Source organism: Simochromis diagramma, unplaced genomic scaffold (assembly GCF_900408965.1).
Source record: "Simochromis diagramma unplaced genomic scaffold, fSimDia1.1 OVJJ01000271.1, whole genome shotgun sequence".
Taxonomy (NCBI): Eukaryota; Metazoa; Chordata; class Actinopteri; order Cichliformes; family Cichlidae; genus Simochromis; species Simochromis diagramma.
In genome coordinates this window covers 1526896-1549205 of record NW_024386909.1, presented here as the reverse complement: position 1 = coordinate 1549205, position 22310 = coordinate 1526896, and the positions used below count along the sequence as shown (strand labels likewise).

General features: G+C 39.8%; 1 protein-coding gene and 3 non-coding genes across 4 annotated transcripts; 3 read left to right on the top strand and 1 right to left on the bottom strand.

The window, feature by feature from the left end:
- Positions 1-28: 28 nt before the first annotated feature.
- LOC120736190 (sialic acid-binding Ig-like lectin 7) lies at positions 29-5687 on the bottom strand. The gene is made up of 8 exons (XM_040036169.1): positions 5128-5687; positions 4906-4957; positions 4339-4722; positions 2334-2639; positions 1965-2246; positions 1720-1813; positions 1532-1571; positions 29-1366 (listed from the first exon to the last, which is right to left on the bottom strand). The coding sequence occupies exons 2-8, from the start codon at positions 4952-4954 to the stop codon at positions 1124-1126; spliced, it is 1398 nt and encodes a 465-aa protein (XP_039892103.1). The 5' UTR covers positions 4955-4957; positions 5128-5687; the 3' UTR covers positions 29-1123.
- An 11403-nt stretch (positions 5688-17090) lies between these two features.
- On the top strand, positions 17091-17172 carry trnas-aga. Its single transcript has one exon. It is a non-coding gene; the product is annotated as a tRNA-Ser (tRNA).
- A 1354-nt stretch (positions 17173-18526) lies between these two features.
- Positions 18527-18598, top strand: trnag-ucc. The gene has a single exon. It is a non-coding gene; the product is annotated as a tRNA-Gly (tRNA).
- Positions 18599-19173: 575 nt separating this feature from the next.
- On the top strand, positions 19174-19255 carry trnas-aga. Its single transcript has one exon. It is a non-coding gene; the product is annotated as a tRNA-Ser (tRNA).
- The last annotated feature ends 3055 nt before the right edge of the window (positions 19256-22310 follow it).

Here is a 22310-nt window from a genome sequence, read left to right as displayed (position 1 = left end):
AGTTTTATTGGGAATTAACTTAAAAAACAAACAAACAAACATATGTCTCCTATTTTTTGTCACACAGGAAAGAAGCATCAGTATCTGATGAGAAGACGCATTTATTTAGTTTTTTTTTTCAACAGGAGAAGAAAATCTCTAACAATTGATTTGTTCACATTTTCACATCTTAATTTTTAAGTGAAATGCGCATTTCGAGTTTATACACTATGTATATAAGAGGACCGTTTCCTTTTGCAGTATTTTTGTGTGGTGCATTTTTAACAAAAGGGGAACAAAGGAACAAAGTTCACCTAGGATGATTTGTTTAAATGGTCTTACTGAGGTGATGCAAATTGAAACATGCATTTTAACGGGGGGGCTGGAAAAGCTTGAAAAGGGACGTTGAAAGTGCTGAACGTGCTTGAATTTGATCCTGAAAAAGGCATATGAACCCTGACAGTCTGATGCATAATGACATCAGCTGTCCTCTCTTTAACAAAAAGCGAGCCGGCTGGTGAAAAAATACAAAAGCAAATGGCAAAGGCGCACAAAGCTGAAAACTAAACTATTACCTATACTGGGTGAACTAGGACTAGACTTGAGAAACATGAACATGATGAGACTTGAGAATTCCAGTGACATGACACAAATAAAAACAGATAAACAAAGGGAGACAGAAGATTGAAATACACAGAGGGATAATGGGGGAAGTGGAAACAGCCAATACAAATAAACATGATGACACAAGGGAAGCAAAATGAAACACACTGGACATGGAACACAAGAATGTCAAAATAAAAGAGAGGCGTAGACTGGGAAACGTGAGCTTGACACAAGTGTTGAGTGCAGAGTGCAGAAAAAAACTCCAACAAAAAAGAAAAAAACTCAAATGAAGCTGCAGCATGTGTAGATTTTGATTTTCAGTTTTACAGAACAGAATCGGCTGACATGTGAAACCAGTTCCTTATTGAAGTGCTGAAACTTCTGCTTATTCAGATTTTTCATGAACACAAGAAAATGAAAACAGAACATGAAAAGTTGGAGGGTGTTGTTTCTTTGTCATCACTGAACTGTGAAAATGACCCACAGAAAGGCTCCATGTGTGTATGTCGACGTTGAAGTAATGTCATTTTACAACATTTTAAATTTTCTTCACCTCACTGTAGACTTCCTCCTGGACATGAGGACTCTGTGTTAAGTTGTTTTCTGGCTTGCTGACTTGCACCTGTGCGTACTCTGTGTCCTGCTCCTGTCTTCTGTCCTGCACTGAGTCAGAGGATGCTTGATGCTTGGAAATGTTAATCTCACTATAATGGATGTTTTCTTCAACTTCCTCTGTTTTACTTCCTGGTTCTTCAACAACCTGCTTTTCATTTAATTGAATCTATGGAATTAAAATAATAGAATATTCCTTAAGCTGAGTCTGTTATTTTTTTTGTTACATTAAATGATCAGACTGCTCTGACAAAGATGCTACTGTAAATAATCACTAGAACAGTCAGTTATCCTGCAGATAGATTTTTGTTTTGTTTTGTTTTAATTCCCTTACCTGAGTCTGTTGTTGTCTTTGATGCTTTGATTTTAACCAGCTGGAAGACACAAGAGGCTGTTAAATTAACTCTACTAAATATAATTGTGAATAAAGTTAATCTGTTGGAAAACAGATATTTTAATTTGCAGCTAAAATATCTTTGACACTAACAGTATGTGTTTTCTACTTTCATGTGTGATACTTACCAAACAAAGATTACCAAGCAGAGTAAGATTAAGAGTAAAATGATCCCAATAATTACGCCAATATGTTGCCACAGTTTGTCTGTTGAAGCACACTCTACAGAAATCATGAAGTAACAAAAACAAAAAAATATTTTATGTTGACATATTGATTCAGGCTGTGCTTCGTTACTGCTTGAAGTAGTTTTTTTTAAATGAAAGATATAATAGATACAAAAAAGTTTTTAAAAAATGATGGGAGCACATACTTTCCTCTTTAGGCAATGGGCCTTTAACAGTCATGTTAATCTCTGCTGATGTCTGATTACCCAGATCATTAGTGGCCACACAGTAATAAACTCCTCCATCTGTTACATTGAAGCCGTAAATCTCTCCTTCAGATACTTTCACAGCTCCATCTCTGCTCTTCTTGAACCAGGTGAAGTTGCTGACTGGAGGTTTGGCTCTGCTGGAGCAGGTCAGGTTCACCCAGCTGCCTGCTGACACCAAACCTGATGGACTGATGGATGCTGAGGTGTCTTTAGGAGCATCTGGAGAAATAAAAGAGAGAAAGTGATATCCCATATACCATGGTGTCCTGAAGGATTCAGTTCAACAACAAACTCTGATTGTCTCACATGAAACACTGAGAGTCTCTTCTGTCTCTGCTGTCTTGGTGTTGTTTCCTTGGTTCACAGGATATCTGGCAGAGCAGCTGATCTTCTTTCCATCATGTGTGTTTGACAGAGTGATGTTCTGCTGGATTTTAGTTGTAAAGCTTCCATCTGTGTTTTCCTCTATTTTGTTGTGAGAGTCTTGTTGGAGATTCCAGGTGAGTTGAGGAGGGGAGTGTGGACAGGGAGTGAGAGCTGAGCAGGTTATAGTGACAGACTCCTTCTCCTTCAGATCACCTGGGATTGTAATATTGGGCCTCCAAGGAGAATCTGTGGTTTCACATCAAAGATAGTTTGTAAACTAATAATACAGTCAAGAAACAGATGAAGATCAGCCACAACAATGGATTAAAAACCAAAGTGAAGTATTGTCCTCCTTCCTGAAATCCTGCATATTTGTCTCACTTAAAAGTTTTGGATTAAAACTCAGTTTAATATTAGACAAAGATAACCTGAGTAAAAGATGGTGGTGGTTGTGTTATGGTCTGTGACTCAAAAAAAATAAAAAGTAAAAAAAACCTGAATGAAGGTGACGTTTACCACGTGAAATCCAAAATTAAATGTAATGCTTTGATTTTAAACAAGTTGTTCATGCTTGGAAAATGTAGCTGAATTAAAATTATTAAGCGAAGAAGAGGGAACCAAAATTCTTCAATAGCACTGTGATTGACTCATTACCAGCTATCAAAAACACTTGCAGTTCTTGCTGCCAAGACATTTAAGTATTAACACAGGGGATTGGATAACATTTTTCCTTAAAAATAAAATCACCATTCAAAAACTGCAATTTTTATTCAGTCAGATTGTCTTTGTCTTATCATAAAATATTATTTCAGTTGAAACATGCAGAAGTGACAAATATGCAAATGCCGTTTTAGTTTTTAATCACTAACAGACAGGATTATTCCTTTTATGTCCCCTGTAAGTGCAGGAAAGGTTGGGGAAGAGATGTAGAGAGAGACTTGTGTCAAGACGTTAGTTTGTTCAACAGTAACTTGTTAAATTTCCATGGAAACCAGACTATTTATGTCACGGTACTAGGTCATGTGACCCAGTATGTATGTTGTTAATGTGTCATTTTGTATTAATTTGTGTTCTAGTTTCAGTTTAGCTCATCCAGTCAATTTCTAGTTTGCCATTAGTCCTTTGTTTCTTAATTTCTTTGTGTCATCTTTCCCTGTGTTAAAACTCCCCTTGTTGTTTATTGTGTGTTATTGGTCATGTTTCTTGCCTGTCTGGTTAATGTTGTCAAGTTTGTGTCATGCCTGCGTCTTGTCATGTTTTCCTGTTTATTGTGAAAGTCCAGTTTCCATGTCTTTGTGTTTTTGGTTTACATTTCCTGTGCATCATTATGTTCATCCTAGTCAGCTGTTTCCTCATGTGTCTCCACTCCCCCTAATCACATTATATGTATATTTAAGTCCTTTGTCTCTTAATGTTTTTTGTCAGGTCATCTGTTATCTTTGCCACAGGTTTTACAGTTTCATAGCATTCCTAGTTACTCTGTATTCATAGTATTTCATAATCTTTTCACAGAGTGTCATTGTCTTTTAGTTTATACAGTGTTCATAGTCCCCTTAGTTTTCCCAGTTTCAGTGTGTCTCTAGAGTTGTTCTCATGCCATCAGCCACAATAAAGGCTCGCTTTATTTTTGGAAACTTAGTTCTGTCTTCACCATGTCTGCTTTTGGATCTACCTCATCTACACACCGGCACACCCTGCCGTGACAATTTAAACATAACAAAAAATCATAAATATGCTTTTAAACAGTGACTTTTTCTTTGTATGCAGGATTTCTTCTCTTTTATTTTTTATTTTCTGTTTTTTCTGTCTTTACTACAGTTTTTTTTTTTTTTTTTTTACTGATTCCCAATTTTACTGCTCACAATAAAGACCCCAGTTAGTTGTTTTGAGTAAAAGCTGCAGCTGATTATACTTTGTTTATAGAAATTAGAGGAAACTTTCTTACCTTTAATTGTTATTTGAAGAGGATCACAAGCAGCTGTTGCTCTGAACGGCCAGTTCATAATTCTGAAGTAGTATGTGTTTGTGTAGTTTGTGATTAAATTGGAAAACAGAGTGGTGCAGTTTCTCTGTGTCAGGTTTCCTGTAATATTCATTGGATAGATGTTAACTGTCCCACTGCTGTTGAAGATCTCATTGTTTGGATTGCTGCCAAAGTTATGATTATTTTTAATCCACACTCCAAACACAGGTCTTGTGCTGTCAAACTTTTCTGGTCCAGCATCACTAAAGTTACATGGGATTTGTAAACAAGATCCACTCAGAGCTTCCATCTCTGTTGGTGCAGTGATGAACAGGTTTGAATCTTGAGGACAAGCAGCCAAAGTGCCTGAAAAAACAGAAATGTAGATAAAGAGAAAATTCATGATGAACAATCTGACTTTAAGAGTCGTGGGTTTGCTTTTTATCTCTTGTTCTGTCAACATCTTCAGTATAAAATGTGTGACTTTGTAAAGTGTCTCTTTCTGCTCTGATCTGTCAGACAGTAAATGACTGAAACTAGATGGCTCACTTGGAATAATGAGGAGACTCAGTAACGTGATGTCTGTCATAAAACCCATCACCTGGAAAAATATGAAGAAAGAAATAATTACACAAATAAGAAACAAAAACAGGAATTTGTCTCATTTTGTAAAGTACTTAAAAAAGAAAAAACAAGAAAAAAACACCATTAAGTAAAGCCTTTTTTCATTACAAGGCACAAAATTTGTAACCTGTATGAATGTTTTCTTACCAAATGATCAGACACAGAGGAGAGACGACAAAGTAAAAGTCACTGTGTGATTTCTGCAGAGACAGCGAGTGAAACACTTCTCTGTTTGGATGTTGTAATGTCAAAGCAAACAGACCTGTGATTGGATTTCTGTCTTTCTTTATTCAATCAGTCTGCTTTTTATGTTCCCATCATGCACTCTGCTGTCATTTTAAAAGCTGCAACTCCCACCTGCCTCTAGATTCATCTGTTCTGAACCCTCACATGCAAACATATTCCTCAATCTCTCAGTAGTTCCCTTGAACATGAAGCAGTTTATGTAATCTCCTTTGGCATTGTCTGTTCTGCTTTGTTCTTATCAGTTCTGATATGCGTTTTCTGAGACCAGTGGTTATTTTGAGCTTTCGGTCCATGTTTGTGTGTGTGTGTGTGTTTTTTTTAATATAGAAGTTAGGACTCTGCATTTTTATTTTTATTTTAAGGAATAGTTTTTTGTTTTGTTTTGTTTTGTTTTTCAGCAACAAAATAATTGCAATCGAGCCAATTACCCAAAAACATAGTATCAATTCAGTGTATGAACCCCCCCCCCCCCTCCCTTCCCCCAAAACAGAAAACAGAGGACAAAGTGGCACTTCAAAAAAAAAAAATCTGTAACAGAGGGGAAAAAATTCTCCCTTTACGATTTCACGATTTTTGATGGGACTAATAACTCTCTCCCCTTCTTATTGTTATGCAGGAGACTGGCGAGAGGTGTGTGTAGTGGAGAGTGCTTGTTGTAAAAAAATAAAGCTTAAAGCCACTGTGTGGGTCCAGTCATTTCAGTTTACAGGTAGAAATTGTATTGATGCACTTTACCAGGACCAACGCAAAGTATAACAACCAAATCATTTTAATTCTACTTAGCTAACTAACCTACTCTGAGCTAATAGTGATTTTATTCTGATCCTTTGGAGGCGAAAGGTTGGAGAGGACAAAGCAATCACCCAACAGGAAACAACATCCCCTGGGCACTCAGTGGAAGTATGATGCAAATCAAAATCTTTCAAAATTAATCATCTAACGTGGCAAGAATTGAGACGGAAAAGCCAAAAATATACAAAACAAATGAGCAAGTTCACAGTTCGAACAGTGGTTGATCTCTTTGGTTTCTCTGCTGGAATTTTTAGCTTTGAATGTCTGAAATCGAATCTTCAGAATTTCTCACTGAAGATCTCACAGAAGACAAAAAGGAAGAACCCCATATGCATTCTTCATGTTCATTTTATACTTATACACCCTTCCTTCCCCCTCTCTTACTGGAAGCCAGATGTCATTTACTGCGATGACAAATGGACTCATCCATGGTGACATCCAGTCACTTTGTTAACATCAAATCCCCTGATGTCCAATAGTAATCTGGCATACAGGGCACTTACTAAGTGGTCCGTCACACTTGTGGCCCAACTGGTCAATGTATTTTTTCTTTCTAGATTGGATTGAATTACCAAGGCTATGGGAATACTTAAAGGACCACTGTGCAACGGCCCAGGATCCAGCATTCCAGTTATTTATTTATTTATTTATTATTATTTAGTAAAATCTCTTAAAGCACCTGGCCCCTCCCTTATCTTCCCTGTGCACATGATCCTTGTAAAATGTTTAGTTTGGATGAAGTGTTTAATAAAGAAAGAAAAGTGAAAAAGTGGATCTGTAAAGCTAAGAGAGGAGAATAAACCCCAAATATATGCATCAAAATGTGCAAAATTAACCAAGATGTTAGCTGTTGGGTCTACTACAGCTGCACCATCAACAACTTAAGACTTCGCAGTCAAAGGAAGCTGCTGTTACTAACACTAGGCATGTAGAAGTGTGGGGAAGCAGTGGAAAGTGTAATTAACATGGCAAGGAAATAGTTGGAGGACATTAGAAAGTGAGCAATTCAAATAGGTCTATTTGTGTTGGCTTTCATCTTTTCTTGGTGCTGTCGGCTCCATCTTCATACCTAAATACTAAAAAGATGTTGTGTGAATAGAGATCTGTGTTGTTGTGTAGGACTGTACCCTATAAGTTTATATTGTTAAATAATAATAAATAATAAATGAGACAGTGCTTTTTAGTTCATTTCACAGAGAAATGCAAAAGTAATGTAAGGAGTAGTGTAACTAATTACTTTCTCCTGTGAGTAATTGAAGTTGAATGATGATTTATGATTTATTTTTGATAGAAATATACATTTAAATGCCTGCTTTGGTGCAAGTGGCTCAACTGATAATTGACTCATTAAATTAAAGCAGAAACATTTAAGCACATTGAGGAAGCTGGTCAACAGGAAGCTGCAGGTAAAGTTCCTGCAACCTGTGTTAATACAGGCACACAGTCATGTGGTTTGCCATTCTGTGTATTAGTACCTCTTGGAAACACCAAATATTCTGTAATTTCTTCTTCTGTTTTCTGGTTTAATTTGTTGAATACATTTCATTTGGAGACGGCTAATTTGTTAGGAGTTGCTCTGATGTCCCTTTTTTGGATTTTTAGCGCCACCTTCAGGCTCCAACATGCTTTGCTTCTGTTTTTTCTTCAGTCTTTAAACTGACCACAAAACCACAAAACTGAAACAGAGCACATGTGTATGATTTCCCCATTCCACCTATCTTTCTTTCAGGCAACTTCCCAGCTACTCTTTCCAGATGCTCTCCCTAACATAGTAGGCTAGAACCAGGTCATTCTCTCCAAACTTTGAAATATGAATTTCAATAGTCTCTATCTTTGGTTCAACAGACTCCAGACTCCACTGTCTTGGACTTCAGCTGGTGGCAATAGTTCTTGACCTGCTTTTAAGGTCCACAACAAGCTTTAGCGTCACTATAAGCAGAGGGTATAGAAGGTGAGAGACAAACTCGTCAAACTCACAGAGCAGAACAACAACTAATGTCACAAACCCTTTTAATGAAAGGTTTCTAAGATGGCTGTCTTCCATTTGCAGTGTTGTCCCATCCTGTTTCAGAGTGACACTGAAAAATGTATTTGTAAAAGTATTTGGCTTTTCTAAGCTTTACTACTGTAATTCTTTATAATCTGTACTAGCAGATATTACCATACTACATGTCAAACTAAAATAGAAAATATGAAATCTATAAGCACACACTTACTACTGTTCTGAATGTGATGCAATGCTACGATTAATATTTGTACATAAGCTCCAGTAATGGGCAAGAGTTTTGTATATGCTAGTGGTTGTTAAGTTAAAAAAAATAGTTTATGCAAAAATACATATTTAATTTTGGGATTTTTTTTCTTGCAACAGGTTGGATGTCATGTTCTATTTTTGCCAGTAGGTGGTGGTAATAGGTGTTCAGTGACTGCTTTGTTTTAACTAATGGAGGGAGTTTGAAGCTTCAGTTTGTTCCACGACTGCATTTCACTCACTGCCTCTGTCTGTATCTCTGTCACTGCAAGACAAACACGGACCGAGAAATCAGCTCTCTCAGGAGGCCGACAAACACAGAAGATTGAACATTTAAAAAGACACCAACTCGTCCACAGTGAACTGAGACCATTCAGCTGTGACTTGTGTGGAAAGTCTTTTACTGAGTCTGGAACCTTAAAAAGACCCAAACTCCTCCAGGGCACAGTTCAACAGCTGTGATCAGTGTGGCAGAGCTTTGGCTTGCATCTGCAACTTGCGGAGTCATCAAGTTATACACTATGGAGTTAAACCATACAGCTGTGACTTCCCTGGACAAACTTTCCGCTGGCTACTGAGATGAAAGCTACATGTTCACACCGGGTATGATGTGTACTGCTGTGATCAGTGTGACAAACAGTTTGCAACAGACTCCCACTTAAAACCCCACGTTTACCCACACTGAGGAGAGGCCTTATAAATTGGACCTGTGTGAGAAGACTTTTAAAGATCCAGTTTCACTTAAAGAACACCAGCAGATCCACACCACAAAGAGACTCTACAACTGGAGTTACTGTGAGGTATCTATTTTTATTTTTTAATGTTTGACACAAGAAGTCGGCCCTTAACAGCCCGTTCTAATTTTTGCTTCTGATCCCACTTTTTTTCATATGTATCACTCATTTACATGAATGTTTCAACTGCAGCATTGGGAAATGGAATCTGAATTATACATTTTTTAAACTTGGAGGCACAAAATCTTCTGCCACCAGGTAAAAACACCTGTTAGCCTTGAGCAGCATAGAGGAAATACTGTTACAGTGATTTTAAAACATCTAAATTATCTTTCATTTTAAAAGCCATGGGGACATAAAAACTTAATGTACAGAATACTCAAGTCAAACTGGATAAAAATCACCTAAAAGTTTGCTAAATCTGCTAATGTAAATTTGATATAAAATAAACCACAACACTGTAATCCCCTTAAAAGATGCACTTGACACAAACTGAACTACTGCAAAGAATGTGGGAGTGGCTCTAGATTTGAACTGGGAGCGTGAAACTAATACAAGCATCTGACTGGAGGAGCGCAGAGTTCGAGTGGGTAGGTGCAAGCTAAGGAGATCTGAAATGTAACCTGGAGCCAAACCATAGAGAGCGTTAAAAACAAATAATAAAACCTTAAAATCAATTCTATATTTAACTGGCTGCCAATGTAAAGATGCGAGTATTGGAGTAATACTCTCTCTTTCTGGTACCCTGTCAGGAGCCTTGCGGCTGCATTTTGAACAAGTTGCAGGTGGGACAGGCCTGAGTGACAGATGCCTGAATAAAGAGAGTTACAGTAGTCAAGACGTGATGATACGAAGGCATGGAGCCTAATAGGAGCATGTATAGGGAGAATAAGATGGGGCACAGAATAGAGCCCTGAGGTATTCCACAACTGAGTATAGATGGGAAAGAGTATTTGTTACCCAGCATCACAGAGTATGATCTGCTCTCCAAATAAGAGGCAAACCATTTTAAAGCAGAGCCTTGAATGCCGACACGTCTTTAGACAGTTTAATAAGATTGTGTTGTTGACAGTGTCAAATACTGCACTCAGGTCTCGAAGAATTAAAACTGTACTTTTTCCAGAGTCAGCAGCTAAAAGCACATCATTGAACACCTTCAGTAGAGCGGACTCTGTGCTGTGGAAGGCTCTGAAACAGACTGATATTTATCCAGAATATTATGTGTGTCTAAGAATGAATATAATTGGTGGAGGACAACTTTCTCGAAAACCTTAGACAAAAATGGCAGCTTAGAGATTCGTCTAGAATTGCCAAATACTGACGGGTCCAAACCAGGATTTTTTAGAAGTGGCTGGACAACAGCTTGTTTAAATGAATGAGGGACAGTTCCATTTGAAACACTGCCATTTACAATAGCGAGGATGTTGGGGCCGACTGTCTTCAGCACATCTCTGAGAAATGGCGTAGGTAACACACCCAAGGGGCACATAGTTGGTTTCATGTGCATTATTATATCAGTAAGATGGGATAATGAGACTGCTTTAAATTCGGAGAAAAAGAATGAACATGTAGGTGGTTCAAAAGGACCGTGGAGCTTATCTTTCTTCGTTCTGCTTTCCTGCATTCCTGTCCTGTCTAAATAAGGCCACGAGTGGCCTTATTTAGCCAAGGCTGAGTTTTAAATTTTTGCCATCTACATTTTAGAGGAGCAATTGAGTCCATAATGTTGGTACAAGCATTGTTTTTTTTTGTTTTAATGCGATCAACATAAAAAATAAAGCTAGAGCCTCAGGACAGTATGTTCAAAATAGTACAAGCATAACATAGCTATTATTCATAAAACACCAGAAGTTATTTGAAAACTCTGAGGACAAAGAACACACAAACACACAGTGCCTCAGTGATTTGCAAAACTGTTTCACAGATCACAGAACTATATCAGGGTGTCATTTCTCAGGCAGAAATGTAGATAAAAATAATGAAATCCCCAAACAAGTGCGAAAAACACAGAGTCAAGAATAGGTTAAATATATAAATATAATCAATTAGAAACAGTAGCACATCAACATAAAACATATAAACATAAAGTTGGAGCCCGAGGACAGTGTGTCCAAAAGCACAACATAGCTATTAATTCAAGTTATTTTAAAATTTTGAGGACAATGAACACACACCCACACAGTACCACACTGCTCTTTATTGAGGTTACATGAATATGCGTAGGTTCATTAACATATGATGTCTTATACTTAAACAAATACAGAGTAGGTGTCCTCCTATACCATAAATCAGTAAGAGAAGGTACGACCTCTCTCATGACCTTAGGATGTGTGTGCATGCCAGAGTGCTCTGGGAGGCACACAGAGTCTTTGCTAACTGCTAAGGATCAGACATCCTGTAGAGGCTAAGCCTACGCTTGAAGCCACTGAGGTGGTCGTTAACCGGGGTGACGCGATGTCACTGGTATGTATGAATTAAGTAAAAAGTCCAATAACTCCAGCAGTACTTATCTTGTCCTTTTTGGTCTTTATTCCCATATCAACTTAACATAACAGGGCAACGGTCACAAACTGTTTGCCTTCTTACAATTAATGACACACCTGACGCCGAGTACGTGCGTCTACCTTAAATACCTTTACATGATCAAAACAGAAAAAGGTGACCTCTAGCGACCACATAAGGTATTAACCCAAGAATGGCTCCTACACATCCTATCAATATGCAATCGATTATACACCGTAAAAAAAAAAATCCTAAAAAAACGGTAACATTCCGGCAGCTGGGGAGCCAAAATAATACCATAAAATAACAGTAAATAACTTTCACATGAAATTACGGTTATTTTCAGTAATGACAATACAGTTTGTTGCCCTAATTTTACATGGGATTTTGCCTTTTTCAAATGCTTTTAAACATTAAATTAGGAACATTTTAACGTGATTAAACAATGAAATTACCTATAAACAAGGTCCATGAATGCGGCAATATGAATAATAATACTGAAATGTACAGAAATATACAGTTAACAGTTGGTTTAAATAATAATGGATTGCATTCATATAGTGCTTTTTGAGACCCTCAAAGTGCTTTACAATTCCACTTTATAATTCCCCTCTGGCCATCACCAGTAGGTGGTAGGTGAAGTGTCTTGCCTAACGTTGTCAGTTCGACAACGGGGCTCGAACCTTCTGATTACAAGGCGAACTGCCAACTCTTGAGCCCTAAATGGCAATAATAATAATAATTATTTGATGTAAAAAAAATTTTATAAGAATCATTTTATATATTTTTCCATAGCATTACATTTGAATTAAACAGTTCAATCTTTCAAATAACGGACAAACATTTGTGAAATGATACATTTGTGAATGTATTTTAACAATCTAAATATGCATATGTACAGACAAATACATTTTAAAAAAACAAGAAAATTATGTTTTATTACAATACAGTGATTTTACGTTAATTTACATTTGAAATGTAAAATCACAGTCTATTGATGTAAATTTAATGATATTTTAGAAGAACAGTACAAAACTGTAAAATACACAGTAAAATACTTTTATATTACAAATTTTTTTACAGTGTATACCTCTAAGCATATATGAGTATATATTTCTAAGCATAAATGACAATCCAACAATATAAAAGTAACACTATTATTTCAAGTTGGATCCTGATGGCCAGATCAGAGGGATTCACGGTGAACGCGAGCAAAAAACTTGAAGTCTTTCTCCAGTTCACCAAAAATCTGAAATCATTGCTCAAACTCCAGTAACAGTCCCGTTATTTTATCTTTGAACTGCTTCATGTCTACCACACTTTGGGTCATGCACACATTTTTCAAACAGGAGAAGTGAGCGGCATCACCACCAGGGCTGGACTGGGACAAAAAACGGCCCGGGCATTTTGACTAGCGACCAGCCCACCAGGTATTATAGGAATAGGAATATTCCTATGGTTTTTTTATAGGAAAAACCATAAAGCCTTTGAATGAAAACAAATGCTGTTGTGACAGTGATGTGCACTGTCTTGTTGGTATATATGTATCAATCTAATAAACTTTAAACCTACAGCATCCTCTCTATTCTGGTATTCTAAACAGTACTTAGCCGAAACCCAAAGACTGCTCGGTCGAGTTAACCTCCTGAACTATCTACAACATATGGTGGAAACCTGAAATCAAGACAGAGAAGACTAAAGGTGAGACATGATCATTACTGAATATTAAAAATAATAAATGACAGATTTAGATATATTTTCATAAATTATTCATTTACCACATCAATAAACAGCATGGCAGGACAAAATATTTTTTTAACATGACAACCTTTAAAAAGTGAAAGGAGACAGAAAGACAGGAGAGAAAGAATAAAACTTAATTATACAGTATAATTAATACAGTATAATGGGACCCTGAAAAAATATTACTATGTACAATAATGGATTTCTATACATTTTACATCAGATGAAAACGCTTGTTGTAAGATTCAAATAATTTTTGTTAAAAGCTAGACATTTTAATTGAGAATAATAAAAGAAAAGTAGTCCTTGTGCCTCACTTTCCCTGTTAATGCCCTACCTGGCCCCCTGGCAAAATTTTGCTAGACCCGCCCCTGCACAGTTACAAGCTGTCAGCTACATAGAAAAAGGATCCTGGTGTTATTTGTCTCTCAGAAACAGTTCATAACTTCCCTTCAACTCATTCATGTCAACTAAAAGGTAAACCTGTTTCTCCATCACCTGTTCAGCTCTGATAATTCAGTAAGGACATCTCCTGGTTTCATCTTCATGTTTCCCTCTCACCACATATCCAAACCGATATCATGACCAGCAGCTTTTACAGCTGTGGCTCCAGAAAACATCAGCTGATACTAGAAATTAATATTACATAAATTCTAACAACAGCTGATCAAGCTTAAACGTGCTGCTGTTGTTTAGCGCGACCTCCTCTGGGTTCCTCGTTCTGGTGCAAAGTGGACAATAAACAAGCAAGAGAGACAGGACTTGCATCAGAAAAGCCGATCATCTGATCATTGATCAGTTTCATGATTGTGGTAGCAAAAGGAGAGGGAGGGGGAGAGGATGAGAGAAGAAGAGACAGCTGACAGCGTAAAGACGCAGAAAAACTCCAGCTTTGTGTCTTTTTCCATTCTAGCTGAAGTCCGGGACAAACTGTGCTCCTTAGGTCAATACGAAAAGCGGAATATTTTCTCTGAATACGAGACGATTCGGTTTTTTACGGGACGGTTGGAAACTCTAATAACTTACCTTATAAATAAAATAAAGTTAAACATCAGTAACATCATAGCACCTGCCCAGCAGTATATAAACTCCGTCATGCTAGCTAGTACGCAGAGTTATTGTAACTGACTGTAAAAAGTCAGCATAACGAAAATAAACTCCACCTAAACTTGGTTTATATCTGACCCAGACAGACTGCAGGTCATAAGTTCTCACTTGAAGTTCAGTTCACCTGACACTCGGACCGACGGCCACCTCAGGTCTCTGCTCTTCCTGCCTCACCTTTCCATCATCCACCTGCTGGCCTCCACCACTTGCTAACATTACTGAATCTGTGGAAGCTCCGCAATAGCCACCACCAAACAACAATTGAGTTATTTTTACACATCTCCCAGCATCTGGCCAATCCACCACCGTTTATACCGTTTATACCGTTACGAGAAAAAAAAAAGAAAAAAAAACCCATCGGCCCACCGGGCAAATGCCCAGTATGCCCGATGGCCAGTCCAGCTATGATCACCACCAGTGAGCTGCGTCTCCCACAATGACAGCTTCAACTTGAAAGAATGTATGCTGTCATAATACTGCGCGACAACTTTATTGCATCCTTGAAGCTGTTTGTTCAAGTTATTCAGGTGCTCTGTAACATCCACCATAAATGCAAGTTCTGCATCCATTCTGCGGAATGAAATTCTAACACTGGTTTGCCCTTTTCTTCCATGAACTGTTCAATTTTTTCTTGTAAATCAAAGAAATGCCTCAGCATAGCACCTCAGCTCATCCATTTTACCTCAGTGTGGTATTGCAGGCCATAGATGTGGTCTTTCTCTCTGAGAAGGCTGACAAACTGACGGTGATTGAGGCTTCTGGAACAGATGAAATTAACAATTTGGATGACCACCTTCAAGACATTATCCATTTTTAATGACTTGCAACACAAAGCTTCCTCGTGCAAAATACAGTGAAAAGCCCAAAAATCACGTACTCCATTTGCAGATTGCACTTTATCTCTGAACTTGGTTACGGCGCCTGCTTTTTTCCCGATCATTGAGGACGCACCAGCTGTAGCCAGACTGACACCGTGGGACTACTCCACTCCAACCCTGTCCAGTGCGCCGACGAGTGCGGTGAAAATAGCAGCTGCGTCGTTGTATCTGTCATTGGCACCAACTCCACGAACTCCTCTGTAACGGTCAATGTGTCATCAACTCCGCGGATGAAAATTGCCAGTTGCGGAACATCTGTAATGTCCATGCCTTCATCAATTGCAACTGAAAACGTAATAAATAACTTTACTTTTTGCTTCAACTGGCTGTCCAAATCCTCTGAAAGATAAGAAATCCTGTTGGCAACTGTTTCTTGTCAGGCTGATATTTACAAAGGCCTGGCGCTTTTCAGGGTACACTATCTCCGATGCCTTCATTATACGTTTTTAGAAATTCACCCTCAATAAATGGTTTTGATGCTAGTGCAATTTCATTAGCGATGAGGTAGCTAGCTTTCACTGCAGCGTCACTGATGTCTTGGCTGTGAGTAAATACAGACGGCTGTTTCTTCAGACCCACCAACAGTTCATTCACCTTCTCTCTCCTTCACTGTCCTTGAAAGTTGTCATATGTTGGCATGAAGACTCACATAGTGGTGACGGAGGTTATATTCTTTCAGCACTGCAACATGCTGGGAACACATACATACAAACATACAGCTTTCCCATTCAATTCCGTAAATAAATAGGAGGATTGATTGTGATATATGTGATAAGACTTTTAAAGATCCAGATTACCTGAAGGAACACCGGCAGACCAACATTAGAAAAGGACAGCACGAGTGAAGCTACTGTAAAAAGTGTTTTTGTTATTTTTATTTTCTAAATTCAACTTCTTTTTAGAACCTCACAAGTGTGTAATCAAAATGCCCACCTTGTTAATTGTCCTGAAAAGCTGTGACCATTGCAACTCTCAAGGTGCTAAAAATCACGCAAGAGTTTAAATGCGTGAGAGGCCACACTTGAGTAGCAAAGAAGCTTTGCTGATGAGATTAAATGTGCAGTTGCATGAAAGCACTAGTCTTTTTAGTGATCCACCTTTTGACCAGTTTAGAACCTGACAAGCGAGTAATCACAATGCCCACCTTGTTAATTGTCCTGAAAATCTGTATAAGCCGGACAATGAATCAGTGATGTTGCAGTCTTTGACAGCGATGGTGGTATAGTGGCCAGCATAGCTGCCTTCCAAGCAGTTGACCTGGGTTTTATTCCCGGCCATCGCAGTTGCCACTTGGAGTGCTGTTCAAGCGCTCGTGCTGCGTACTGTTTTACACTAAAAGCGTTCTCCGCTCTTTCTGCAAATGCTTACAATGTCAGGCCAGGTGCATTCTTCATCGGCCTCGCTGCTACCGTTTGCTGTGGAAAGACACTGTTCACACAGGCTTTGAGTTCTCATCACTTCATACCTATACCTTCTTACATGAAACTGGCATTGGACACGCTACTTCTTCATAAAGACACCCAGTCCCACTTTAAATATTGTGCTGAATGTTTGGAATGAAGATAACATTTTACTAACCATGTACTGATCAGCTCTTTGCGGTGGCAAAATCATCAGCTGTGTGTGTTACTGTTCATGCAAACAAGCAAGCTAATGTCAGCCAGCTAGCTTCAACCGCAGCTGTGCTGCACCAATCTCACGGAACTGCAAAACCACAAGCTTTCGCACCAAAGTCATGCAGCTACCGCATTTACAATCCAGCGTGGCCGTTGTTGTGCACATCCTACTTGAAAGATGTGTGGCGTAGGACTTGGAAGACGTATGTCTTTCAAGTATGTAGTTCCACAGCAGAATGTGGTTGTTGTGGCCGAGCGGTCAAGGCGATGGACTAGAAATCCATTGGGGTCTCCCCGCACAGGTTCGAATCCTGTCGACAACGGTCAGCTGTTTTGCGGCAGTCCAGTTGTTGATTTGAGAAGAAGGCATGGAGATCACCTGAGAAGGTGCCAGGAGAAAGAGCCAGGCCTTTGCTTGTGAAAATAGAGCACGCAGAAGCAATGGACCCAGCTATGTCCTGACAAAATTAGGCACATATTCAGTAAACATGGCATCCTTCAATTGGTCTCTTAGCCACCCCAGACGTTCCCCCGTGTAGTCGTCCAGGATCCAGTCTGAGTACCGCCAATGACTCATGCGTCTGACAAATGCTGATTGCTTTGCAAGAGGATCGGGATTGGAGGCACAGCGGATTTCACCGGGAATGGGACAACAGCAGAAATAGCTTCAAACATTACTGCATGAAAAGCACAAGGAGTGGACACATTTCATTGTTTGGAACACTGCTTTTCACTACAGCTCTTTGCATGTAAAAACTTTGCTCTTCTCCACAGCTGGCTGACGGACACGCAAAAGCGCAAGCAAGAGTGGCCACAGACCCACTATGCCGGCCTTTGTACACTCTCTCCATCTAATGATAGAGAGGAAGGATACATTCACTACTTCTAGCCTCCACTATTCAAATTCAGTATTTTCACAGTGTCCTAAAAGCTTCCTGAAAAGCCTTTACACTGTTTTCCAAAACGCTGCATCCAGAGCACAGTCAGGGACTGGAAGGACAGAGTAGATTTCCCCCATATGGACTTCTCTCTTCATTGGCTCCCAATTAAATCCCAAATAAAAATCCAAATACTTGCCCTCACACACAAGGTCTTGAATAATCACCACCAATTTTGTCTACAAGATCTCACAGTGCCATATCATCCCAACAGAGTGCTTTGCTCTCAGACTGCTGGCTTCCGAGGGGATTTTAAAGTGCAATGGAAGGCAGAGCCATCACTTTTCAGGCCCCTCTCTGTGGAACCAGCTCCCACTTTGTATTCGGGACACAGACACTTGCTCTCATTTTTGTATTAAGCGTAAAACCTTTTTGCCAAAGTCCAATAACTTGAAAGAGGAGCCAAAGACGTCCTCGTCCCAGATTCGTCCCAAGACAGATTCACACCTATTCTCACCTTGTCTGCTGTGACCTGAAGAACTCGCGTGACCATTGCGACTCTCAAGGTGCTAAAAATCACGCAAGAGTTTAAATGCGTGAGAGGCCACACTTGAGTAGCAAAGAAGCTTTGCTGATGAGATTAAATGTGCAGTTGCATGAAAGCACTAGTCTTTTTAGTGATCTACCTTTTGACCAGTTTAGAACCTGACAAGCGAGTAATCACAATGCCCACCTTGTTAATTGTCCTGAAAATCTGTATAAGCCGGACAATGAATCAGTGATGTTGCAGTCTTTCACAGCGATGGTGGTATAGTGGCGAGCATAGCTTCCTTCCAAGCAGTTGACCCGGGTTCGATTCCCGGCCATCGCAGTTGCCACTCGCAGTGCTGTTCAAGCATGTGTGCAGCGTACTGTTTTACACTAAAAACGTTCTCCGCTCTTTCTGCAAATGCTTACAATGTCAGGCCAGGTGCATTCTTCATCGGCCTCGCTGCTACCGTTTGCTGTGGAAAGACACTGTTCACACAGGCTTTGAGTTCTCATCACTTCATACCTATACCTTCTTACATGAAACTGGCATTGGACACGCTACTTCTTCATAAAGACACCCAGTCCCACTTTAAATATTGTGCTGAATGTTTGGAATGAAGATAACATTTTACTAACCATGTACTGATCAGCTCTTTGCGGTGGCAAAATCATCAGCTGTGTGTGTTACTGTTCATGCAAACAAGCAAGCTAATGTCAGCCAGCTAGCTTCAACCGCAGCTGTGCTGCACCAATCTCACGGAACTGCAAAACCACAAGCTTTCGCACCAAAGTCATGCAGCTACCGCATTTACAATCCAGCGTGGCCGTTGTTGTGCACATCCTACTTGAAAGATGTGTGGCGTAGGACTTGGAAGACGTATGTCTTTCAAGTATGTAGTTCCACAGCAGAATGTGGTTGTTGTGGCCGAGCGGTCAAGGCGATGGACTAGAAATCCATTGGGGTCTCCCCGCACAGGTTCGAATCCTGTCGACAACGGTCAGCTGTTTTGCGGCAGTCCAGTTGTTGATTTGAGAAGAAGGCATGGAGATCACCTGAGAAGGTGCCAGGAGAAAGAGCCAGGCCTTTGCTTGTGAAAATAGAGCACGCAGAAGCAATGGACCCAGCTATGTCCTGACAAAATTAGGCACATATTCAGTAAACATGGCATCCTTCAATTGGTCTCTTAGCCACCCCAGACGTTCCCCCGTGTAGTCGTCCAGGATCCAGTCTGAGTACCGCCAATGACTCATGCGTCTGACAAATGCTGATTGCTTTGCAAGAGGATCGGGATTGGAGGCACAGCGGATTTCACCGGGAATGGGACAACAGCAGAAATAGCTTCAAACATTACTGCATGAAAAGCACAAGGAGTGGACACATTTCATTGTTTGGAACACTGCTTTTCACTACAGCTCTTTGCATGTAAAAACTTTGCTCTTCTCCACAGCTGGCTGACGGACACGCAAAAGCGCAAGCAAGAGTGGCCACAGACCCACTATGCCGGCCTTTGTACACTCTCTCCATCTAATGATAGAGAGGAAGGATACATTCACTACTTCTAGCCTCCACTATTCAAATTCAGTATTTTCACAGTGTCCTAAAAGCTTCCTGAAAAGCCTTTACACTGTTTTCCAAAACGCTGCATCCAGAGCACAGTCAGGGACTGGAAGGACAGAGTAGATTTCCCCCATATGGACTTCTCTCTTCATTGGCTCCCAATTAAATCCCAAATAAAAATCCAAATACTTGCCCTCACACACAAGGTCTTGAATAATCACCACCAATTTTGTCTACAAGATCTCACAGTGCCATATCATCCCAACAGAGTGCTTTGCTCTCAGACTGCTGGCTTCCGAGGGGATTTTAAAGTGCAATGGAAGGCAGAGCCATCACTTTTCAGGCCCCTCTCTGTGGAACCAGCTCCCACTTTGTATTCGGGACACAGACACTTGCTCTCATTTTTGAATTAAGTGTAAAACCTTTTTGCCAAAGTCCAATAACTTGAAAGAGGAGCCAAAGACATCCTCGTCCCAGATACGTCCCAAGACAGATTCACACCTATTCTCACCTTGTCTGCTGTGACCTGAAGAACTCGCGTGACCATTGCGACTCTCAAGGTGCTAAAAATCACGCAAGAGTTTAAATGCGTGAGAGGCCACACTTGAGTAGCAAAGAAGCTTTGCTGATGAGATTAAATGTGCAGTTGCATGAAAGCACTAGTCTTTTTAGTGATCTACCTTTTGACCAGTTTAGAACCTGACAAGCGAGTAATCACAATGCCCACCTTGTTAATTGTCCTGAAAATCTGTATAAGCCGGACAATGAATCAGTGATGTTGCAGCCTTTCACAGCGATGGTGGTATAGTGGCGAGCATAGCTGCCTTTATCACCTCATACATATACCTTCTTACATAAAATGTAATCTGCATTCTTCACTTCTCGAGCTTCCAGTGATTCAAAACGAGCTGGGTATTGTATTGCAGGTTGTAGGAAGCAAAGTGTAGAAAACGAAAAAGGAACGGATTGACCTCCTTAACAGAAACAGACTCATAAAATTAAGACTTTTCTGCTTTGGATGATCAACTTCCCCCTTTCATTGTTTTTTAGACCAGTGGTTCCCAAACTTTTTTTGCTAGGCCCCTTCAGGCGCACCTCCCACCGTCCCCGTACAATCACATCCTAATAAACTGCTATCTCTTTTATGCTACGTCCGCACCTACACGGGTACTTTTGAAAAAGCAGCTGTTTCGTCCACACGTAAACAGCATTTCGAATTCCCGAAAACTAAGATTTTTTAAAACTCCTTTTTTGCGTTTACATGTGGACAAGGAATACAGAGTTCGTCATGCAACGTCAAAGCTATGTGCCTTTTTTCACGTCACGCTGTGCGCACGTTATTGTTTACATGAGATGAATTGTTAATCTGACTATCTGCAATTTTAACACACTTACATATACACACGCAGTTACTGTCCCTCCATTTAGAAAGGCAGATGCGTCACGGTGTAATTATTTTACGTGTAGTTGTTTTTTCCTGTGTAATAATATTTGACATTGCTATCAAAACATTTTTCAAAAAATGCCTCTTTGTGCAAAATGGGTTCAAAAACATAAACAGCTGTGGGATCCTGTTTTGTACTGTTTGGAACAAATCGTGGCAGAACGCCCTGATGTTATTTGTATCCCGCTGTAACTTTACTATATAAAGAAGTAACATCTCCAAAATGTCAGGAGTAGTTAGTCATTACGACAAGTGTTTGTGAAATAAAAATCAAGAATGTGGGATACTGTTTGCCCCTGATTTGGAGAGCCCAGCGCTGCTCCTGACGCAGGGAAAACCAATTCTGCAGGGGAGACCTACCTTGGCACTTGTGCAGGTGAAGCCAAAGGGAAGATATGCTTCACCATATTTTCTAGTCTTTGGCTTAGAATGAAGTTGGTTTCGAAACATATTCAGCGATGCTTCATCTCCTGCTTTGCGTTTGTGTGGGAGTCCTGTCAAAAACCTGTCCATTATGCTAGCAGTGTCCAAGCATTCTTTCTTCCCCCCCCCCCCCTTTTCATACCGCGGGCCCCACGCTTTGGGAAGCTCTTTTTTAGACAATGAAAGGGAGCCTGCATGTGAGGTCCCTCTGCCTCCAAGTCCTCAGCCTTCTGATGCCTGGTTTCAATCACAGGACACTCATAAGATCATGCACCCAGATTTGAAAAATGAATTTTGCTCCCTGGACACGCAACTCTGTGAAAGTGACTGAAAATGCTAGTGTGGACGTGTAGCGTTTTCAGACGACAACTCTGTTTTCAAATCTTCAAGATTAACAATGAGGTGGAGTTGTTGCTGCGAATAACAGAAAAGTACAAAGTTGCAAAAGCGAGTGAGATTTAAAGAATTTGAAGAAAAGCTATCTGGAGCATGTACAAACTGATATTAATCTTTAATAGGGCTGTCAAAATTGCGAGCAAACAAAGCAACTGCTGTTTAATGCCCTCTGCTATCTTAGTTTAATTGGCCACATGACTGCATCATATGACTAACATGCGTCATTGTTTT